This window comes from Lipotes vexillifer, unplaced genomic scaffold (genome assembly GCF_000442215.2).
Source record: "Lipotes vexillifer unplaced genomic scaffold, Lipotes_vexillifer_v1.1 scaffold352, whole genome shotgun sequence".
NCBI classification, from domain to species: Eukaryota; Metazoa; Chordata; class Mammalia; order Artiodactyla; family Lipotidae; genus Lipotes; species Lipotes vexillifer.
The window spans coordinates 1,660,468-1,669,475 of NW_006776684.1; the positions used below are offsets into that span (position 1 = coordinate 1,660,468).

General features: G+C 48.0%; 1 protein-coding gene across 1 annotated transcript in view; it reads left to right on the top strand.

The window, feature by feature from the left end:
- SORL1 (sortilin related receptor 1) overlaps positions 1 to 9,008 on the top strand; it is a 168,034-nt gene that overhangs the window by 29,413 nt on the left and 129,613 nt on the right. The window contains exons 4-6 of the mRNA XM_007450615.1: positions 1,365 to 1,526; positions 2,924 to 2,991; positions 8,133 to 8,313. Coding sequence (XP_007450677.1) covers positions 1,365 to 1,526; positions 2,924 to 2,991; positions 8,133 to 8,313 — 411 coding nt within the window. The remainder of the gene's footprint in view (positions 1 to 1,364; positions 1,527 to 2,923; positions 2,992 to 8,132; positions 8,314 to 9,008) is intronic.

Below are 9,008 nucleotides of genomic sequence, written 5' to 3' on the forward strand. Positions count from 1 at the left end.
GTAAGAAAGCAACGTATAGACACGCGCAGATTGTTTCTACAGGCTGAGGCTGTTAGTGCTGAAAGGGCTCCGAGCTGAAGCTGGGTCTGGAGCAGGTGGAATCAATTAGGGAAAGCGTCCTTGGACAGATTCCTGTGCATCAGTGATTTCTAGGATGTCAGTGGCTGAGTTTTAGTGGCGCTGGGTCCCCCCAGCTCTGGTTCTGGGTCACAGTCATCCTCTGAGCCACCCTGTGCTCCTGGGAGCAGGGGACGTCCTCCAGCTCTCTGTGTGCACGCAAGGCCTGCCATCTTCTGGGCTTTCCAGCCTTAATTTCCTGATATTTCCCTCAAGCCCCAAGACTGTCACCAAACCCATACTGTATTTTTTTTCCTTCCTCTTTTGTTCCCAAACTCAAACTGCCCTCGACTTGGCGCATTCCTTCCCTGTGGAAGTTTTGTCTGCCCTTCGAGGCCCAAATCTTCCATGGAGTAATATCCGATCTCCCAAACCTGAACTGATCTGTAGTCTGTGCTCTCATAGGACTCTGTCCATGGTTTCTCAGTTGGTCTCATTTCCCCTTGCATTGTAGTTGGCTGTAGACACGTCTTTCTCCCACATTAGATTGGAAGGTGCTTAAGAGGAAGGGTCCTCTGCTTTCTCTGGGACGCCCTCGGCATCTGGTCCAGGGTGAATATTCGGTGCACATCTATTCAGTTGAATTGCTTTGATCCTTTCCCCTTGAGAACTCTTCAGGCCGGCAGTCACTCTCCAGCCTGACTTGTTCAGAGTCACTCACCCGTGGGGGAGCAAATTAACTTGAGGCCCCTGCTTGCCCGCTGTGCCCCAGAGTGAGTCTGCCTGCCCCAGTGGCAACTGGGTCCTCAGAGCTGCCCCGTCACCTGGCACAGGGGCAAGAAGGGGAAGCTAAGCTTCCTGGGTGGGTGTGATGTCAGGGGTCTTCCTGGAAAGGTGTGTCAGAGGATGCACGGATAGTGAGCAGGCCCACCCGTGTGCAGCCAGCCTGGAGAGCAGGCCTCCTCTGCCCGGCTTCCTAGAGCCGCCCTCTGATTGTGACCGGGTGACCCCCCAGGGAGTTACAAAGGCCAAGTCAGTTGAAAGACAAAATAGAAAGGCTTGGCCCGCTTCATTACCTGGGTAAACAAGAGCTCCATCTGGCTGCAGCGCAGCCCGTCTGCACCCTTCTTTTGCCGAGCTCGTGTGGTGTGCAGCGGAATCTCTTCATTGCCAGGAGATGGCAAGAAAACCACGTGCGAGGGTGCCGGCCCCTGGCCTCTGCATGCGTGGGCACTCAAACTCTGCTGGGGAAGGGGTGTTTGGGGCGCGGCCAGGCTCTGCTCTGAGCTCTCCTGCTTTCCCTGCAGTACGTCTTTGCAGATGCTTACGCCCAGTACCTCTGGACCACGTTTGACTTCTGCAACACCATCCAAGGCTTCTCCATCCCATTCCGGGCAGCCGACCTCCTCCTGCACAGCAAGGCCTCTAACCTTCTCCTGGGCTTTGACAGGTCTCACCCCAACAAGCAGGTAAGAGAGCTTCCGGAACACGGTCAGCTGGGGCTCCTTGAGGTTTCTGTTCTGCCCCAGTGGATCGCCTGTCCTTCGAGTGACCTCCCCCAGCCCCTCCCTCCTCCTCTCTCAGGCTGAGCCTTTGTAGCTACTATTTCACTTCCCACAGCTGCGGAAAACTATATCCCCCTGGCACCCTGGGTCTGCATCCTAGCCAGGGAGCAACACCCAGCCCCGGCAGGCCCTGTTAGTTACACATCAGGCCATTCTTGCTGCAGGGACACCTCTGTTAGTCCTGGGGGTAAATCGGGTCTCTGGAATTAAATCAAAGAGAGCCAGGTAGGGAAGGCTGGCATCTGAGCTGTGCTGGGACCTCTTGTCGAATTTCTGTTCTACCTTTCCCATCCTCCACCTTAAACATACTGCCCTTGCCTACCATTTATTTGAAGTTACCATTCACTTAAATATTCTTGCTCTGTGTGTGTGTGTGTGTGTGTGTGTGTGTGTGTGTGCGCGCGCGCGCGCGCATGAATATAAATGTGTGCATTTTCTTCCTTTAACCGGGATTTGAAGGAAAGGTGAGAGATGGGGAGAGAGCCCAGGTAAGTTTCTATCTCAAGGTTAAAACTTGCCAAGTCAAGGGTATTGATCTGGCATAATCCTGTGAAACCTGTTGGCCCTGTAGGATTGGGTTCATGATGAGTTTCAAATGACTTTGCTCAGAGGAACCTTGGAACGATTCTTTTTCTTTGCAGGTTGTTTAACCAAAACATGACCTGTTTATCTTCACTTGCCTTAGGGAGTAACCCAAGTATGGGCTGTTTACCAGTGTAGGTGGATTATTGTTGTTTTTAGTCTCCTGCTTCTTGCTCCCTGGTCCCTAGGGCCACAGGAACCCTCAGGTTTTGTCTTTGGAAGTTGAGGGGCAAAGGTCAGCAAGTCAATTACTCATGGCCACGCCCTGTGTATTCAGGGGATTCCCTGAGTCCTCTCCATTCAGCTTTCATCACTGTGTCCCATTATGGGTTTTCAAGGACACTGCTTCCCAGGAGAGAGGTACTGAGTATAATCCTTTTGTTTTCACCACCACTTGAGGGTCAGTCTTGAGTGAAATATAATTTCTGATAATCCATAAAAGGAAGGCAAGTCACAATTGTTTTTCCATCCTTCCAATACGGAGGTACTGAGACCTTGGTAACTGAATGAAGAAGAGAATGCAAAGGTGAACTTCCTGCCCTTCCTGCCCTTGTTGGCACGTGGGGTAACCGGGTTGGGTAATGGGATCTCCCCACCTGTCTTCACAGGGGACGTATTGTTGAGGCTGGGGTTTCCATGGGTGTGTGCTGGTGATGCCATTCAGGGATCTTACATCACGCCTCTTGCATCGTGACCACTTGTCGCTTTGGTCTTTGCAGCTATGGAAATCAGATGATTTTGGCCAGACCTGGATCATGATTCAGGAACACGTGAAGTCCGTTTCTTGGTAAGTCGTGCCATCTGAGAAATTTGAGTTACATAATCCCCTTGCTTCGGTTCTAGCTCCTTCATGCAGGGCAAGTCTGCCCTCCCCTGAAATGTGAAGCATCTGGTTCAGGAAAGACACATTCCAGGCCCAGGGATGAGAGCTGCAGGTATAACAGACTCCCCAGGGGTTTGGGGGGTGGTGAGGAAGGAAGGTAACTTGTGACGGGAGTGACAGAGCTTTTGCATTTTTCAATCCGTCAGGGAATCCAGGGGAATCTTGAAGCTCTTGCATGTATTAGAATTTCTAAAAGACCTTCATTTTTAGAGCATCATATCAGAATTGGGGACTTTTCTCTAAAATTCGTTCATTTGTTCATTCATAACATATTTTTTTTGAATGTCTGCTGAATATAAAACAGATGCTTTAGGGTGTAAGAAGTTGAATAACTGATGGATATAGTTATATTAAGGAGATTGCAGTTTAGGAGAGAAGAATAGACATTTTGTGCATGTAACATACATCATGAGAGAAGCATGAAGTCCCACGGACATAGCATAAGAAGCCAGCGGAGGGCCATGCTCCTTCCAGATGGGTCATAGGCAGCTCCACGGAGGAGGTTACTGTTGATCCAGGATGTGCACACCAGGTAGGGTGTGGCTGTTTGGAGGTGTGCAGGATGGGAATTCCAGATGGGAACAGAATGGCCCAAGGCAGAGACGAGGCATTGTGGCGCTTGGGTGGAGAACCCTGAGTCTTATCCTTGGACAGTGTATTGGGTGAAATTTGGAAAGGGGTGTTGGTATCAGAATCTGCAGTGCTTGCTTGATAAAGGAATTTGGACTGAATTCTGAAAACAATGGGGAGCCGTTGTAGGTTTTTGAGAAGGAAAGTGAAATCAACAGGGCTAACCTTTAAGAGGTTGTTTCTGGTCTTAGTCACTTCTGGCCTTTTACTGTTATGGGGATGATGTATATAATCTTGAATTTGTACCTATGCAGACTAATGTGTAGAGCAGACTCGCAGGAGTGGACTTGGTGGGTCAGTGGGAGAAAGTCAGACCATTCACACCTACCAAACTTGATACCTCTTGATCTTCACCACCCTGGATCAGCTCTACCCATAGGTAATCTTCCCCATTTCAGTTTCTGGTTGCTCAGGTGAAAAGTTCTGAGTCATGACTGATTCCGTGTTTGTTTCATGCTTCACATTCAGTCCATCAGGAAATCCCTTTGGCTCTACCTTCAGTATATACGCAGGATCCACCACTCAGCTACTGCTTTACTCCACGTCACTGCTGTCACTCATTAATCATCCAGCTGGTCTTTCTACTTCTATTCTTGTCCTTCAACTGATTCTCAGCATGGCCGTGTTGATCCTGTTAAAAACAGGTCAGATCATGTTTTTCTTCTGCTTTGAACCCCTTCAAGTGCATCATTACTTTTCTCAGATTAAATGCCAGCTACCTTCCTAACCACAGGGCCTTTGCACTTGCTACTTTCCCTGTCTAGAGTGCTTTTCCTAAAGATATATTTGTGGCTTGCTCCTTTACCTCATTCAAGTCTGCTCAAATAACATCTTCCAGATGGGGCCTATCTTAAGGATCTCATTAAAATTGCAATTACTCCTGTCATTCCCAGTCTGCTGTAGCCTGATCTGTTCTTTTTTTGCACAGCACTCATCACATCCTAATATACTCTTATTATGCTTATTATTTGTCTTTCTTCAATAGAATAAAACTACACGAGGGCATGGACTTTTTCCAGTTTTGCACGGATATATCCCCAGTGACTAAAGCATTGAAATTGTAACTTTGCCAAAATTTATATAGAAAGTGTCAAATTTTGCACTCATTCTCAACAACATAGAATTATGCCTTTTTCCACAGCCAATGTGTTAGTATCTCAGTATAGTTGTATTTTTAAATCTTGTTTTATTTATTTATTTACTTACATGGTTGCACCGGGTCTTTGTTGAGGCTCGTGGGCTCCTTAGTCGTGGCACGTGGGCTCCTTAGTTGTGGCATGCAAACTCTTAGTTGTGGCATGTATGTGGGCTCTAGTTCCCTGACCAGGGGTCGAACCTGGGCCCCCTGCATTGGGAGCAACCACTGTGCCACCAGGTAAGTCCCTTGTATAGTTTTGATTTGCATTTTTCTTATTATGAATAAGTTTGAACATCCTTTAACCTAAGGGTCATTTTTACTTCTTTTTTGGGGACATGTCTCTTCATGCCCTTTGCCCTTTTTCCATTCGATTGTTCATCTCTTTATTACTGATTTCCAGGAGCTCTTTATATATTTGAGATTGGTCCTTTGTGATATGAAAGAGCTTGTATGTGTATGTTCATTTATATTTATATTTTCCAGTTTGTCATTGGTTTTTTGACTTTTACATGTAGTTTTAGTCCTCATTAACTGTAGTGGCTCCACAAGATGTAGATCCTGTCTGTACGTCTTTTAGCCATCTCTCTGAAGAGGAATGTCTTTGAGTTTGTATTGCTTTCTTAGTAATTAAGGACAGTAAAGGATGGAGCAGAGAGGGGCCTTACAGCTGAGTATCTTCAGGCTCCAGTGGACTTCCTTTTTTTTTTTTTTTTGCGGCCCGCGGGCCTCTCACTGCTGTGGCCTCTCCCGTTGCGGGGCACAGGCTCCGGACGCGCAGGCTCAGCGGCCATGGCTCACGGGCCCAGCCGCTCCGCGGCACGTGGGATCTTCCCGGACCAGGGCACGAACCCATGTCCCCTGCATCGGCAGGCGGACTCTCAACCACTGCACCACCAGGGGAGCCCTGGACTTCCTTTTTGTAGAGGGCAGCTCTTTCTGACTCTTATTATTTTCCTTGGGCAGAGGTTGAAGAGTCTTAGATTATAACCACACTTTCATCCGAGTACAACCTCTACCCAGGGAATACCATTAGAACTTTTTTTTTTTTTGAACTTTAAAGGGACAAATTGTTCTTTCTTCTGTTTAGAGAATCATATGTTAAGAGGGCAAACCAGCAGGATTACTAAATAAAGAAACTTCACGTTTGGGAATTTTTGTGTTGTACCTTCTGCCTCTGTGCAGACATGCAGATAGATATCCTAGGGGAAGGGGCTGGCCTGTCTTATTGTAGATAATGACACGTCTGGTGTCAGGGAATTTCAGGCTATTTGAGGGATTTCTCCTAGGGTTCCCCATAATACGTGAGAGTGTAATGTAACCTCTCAGAATAAAGGCACACTTTGTTCAAGGGTGCTTGGCAGCCTAGGAGCAGCAGGGGTGAGGAAAACCAGTGATTTATGTTATCCAGAGCTGGAGATTGGCAGAAGAGGACAGAGGATGAGCCGTGGGGGCGGGTTCAAGGATGCCCTGTGGAGCACCCCTGAAAGGCTGTAAGTGAGGTGGGTGAGGCCAAGTGAGGACCAATGACTGTGCTCAGAGACAGAGCAAGGCTTGGAACTTCCAAATGAGGGTAAAGAGAAGAGGAAGTCAGTGTCAGTGAGCATGGAAAGTGGGAGGCTAGCGATTGCCAAGTACAGGAATTTGTTGGGGGAGCAGCTCTCAGAAAGGAGAGGTTCAGAGGTGGATTACGGTGGGATGAAGGCCGCAGCTCTTTCTGTTGCTAGCTGTTGGCTGCTGCTTTGGGTTACGAAGGAATAGTAGAGGTGAGCTCCACCTCAATATCTGGGTGAAGGTCCCTTCCTCTCTGCCTTTTAAAAAATATCCAGCGTGTTTTAATTTGCATATCCTCCAGGGTAGGGGAAGCACTTTAATCAGTACTTTTTGCAATTGTGGAAAAGAAGGGAACACGTCCTCCCCACCCCTCCCCTGCTCTGCACACAGAGCATCTCACGGTGAACGTTCGTTTCTCTCATTGGGACAGGCTGGTTTCTCCAGTGTCCAACCAAGACTCCAGATTGTAGGGCCAAAGTCAAGTCTTCCCCCTTTGCAAAAAGAGGCTCTTTTGTTTTCCTCTTTCTTATCTCCCTTCTTTTCTTCGTCCTCCCTTCCTCCCTCCTTTCTTTTCTTTTCCTTCCCATCCCTTTTGTCTTGGAACTTGCTCTTGACAATACATCTTGGAAGGAATTTCCTATCATTGCCTTCATTATCCCGAGAGCCATTATGTCTATAGAACCGTACAAAGATGGTTTGTGTGAATTAATCATTAATGAGTCCTGCTTCTCCTTGGGTCATCACTGCATCCTCACTGTGACGCTCTGCTCCAGATTTTTCCAACTGTTTTTCCCTCTTGCTAAATGGTCCGCCTGGCCTTAGTGTTCTTGTGCATGTTAGGAAACCTCGGGCAGGTTAGCTGTCCTCCCAGGCTGCTCTTAGGGCCCTTCTTAGGGGACACACCAGTGCAGAGATTCTTCTCTGAGGTAGTTTGATCTAATCACTCTGCAGTTTTCAGTTTGGAAGAGCTTCTGCAATATGTCCGTGGATCCACGCAGCAAAGAACTCTATAGGATAAAAAGAAATGTAAGACATGGCCTTGGATGGAATCTGTACTCTGTTTAGGAAGCTCAGACAGACACATTATGGTGAACGGTATAATATAGTGGGTAAGAAGCCCCATTGTGTAAAGTGAGAAGACTGATTCCAAAATCCACTTAAGGCAGTTCTCTCCCTTTTCTTGAACTCATAAAAAAGGCTTGGAATTGAGACGCATGGCTAATGATGGGAGAAGGGCATGGGGGAAGGCTTCCTGGAAGAGGGGGACTTGCACTTGATCTCAGAAGACGAGTAGGATTTAGATGTGCAGATCAGAGAATATGCAGAGGGCATCCAGGCAGAGGGGGATAGTGTGGACAGAAGCACAGAGGGAGAGTTGAGCCCTGCGTTTCTGAAGGACGTCAAGGGGATCAGGACACTTGCCTTTCACTTTTCCTTCTTTTCCCTCTCGTCTAGCCCCTCTGGAGCTTGCCTGGAGCGAAACCCAGGCTGCATTGTAAACAACAGTACCAGCAGAAAATACTTGACAAGTGGCAGTTCCTTTCCCTCTCTGCTGAGCCAAGGAGCCACCAAAGGGATGTGTTTGCGGCACAGAGAGAGAGCATCACTTGTAGCTGCTGCCATGGTGACCCTGAGTTCTCACTGATGGTCTGCATGGCAGGACCTCCACGCCTCCAACGACTCAATGTGGAGATGATAGCAACCGCTTTTTTTTTTTTTCTTCCAGGGGAATCGATCCCTATGACAAGCCAAACACCATCTACGTTGAACGGCACGAACCCTCTGGCTACTCCACAGTTTTCCGAAGTACAGACTTCTTCCAGTCCCGGGAGAACCTGGAGGTGATCCTGGAGGAAGTGAGGGACTTCCAGCTGCGGGACAAGTACATGTTTGCCACAAAGGTGGTGGTAAGTTCGAGGAGTAAACTGCTTTTGCGTGTCCTTCCTGAGGGTGAGTGTTCTGTGATCAGGCACAGAGGGTCCATGCAAGCAGGGACGGGATGCACGTGCCTGGGGGAGCTTGATTGCAGGTGCTGGATGTAGCTGGACACTCCCAAGGGGCCTGGCAGGTTCTGGGAGGTCAAGGAGCAGAAAAGTTTAGACAACCACTCAGAGTGTCTCTGGGTGCTAGGAATTTGGTCCTTTCCTGGTCCAAGCATCCTTGACCAACACCCATTTCTTTGAAATTCCAATGAAAAGAACACAGAAAGGAGGGGTGGGGCTAAGTGGCTTTTTTCTTTAATCCCACTCGCTGATTTCCCTGCAGCTCAGGCCGATTTCTTTGGGAGGTTTGGACACATGTTCATTTACATGGCTAATAGAATGTGTAGTCATTGGCTAGTGGGAGTTATTGCTCTAAGAAAAGCAGTACGTAAGCTTCCAGCTGTCAGTAAGTAGCTTAAGTCTCAGGCTTTGGGAAAATCTCCTTGATTTTATGTGTTGGAGCCACATGCTGAAATGGAGGGCTTGCTCATTTAAAACCACAGTTGATTATTTAACAGGACTTGCCTTGCAGCTGTATCAAGTTGCAACCATACTGCCCTGGGGTAAAGGAAAAAACCAGACCGGGCCAAGAGTAAGTTGGGCCGCTCTTCTTAGGGGTT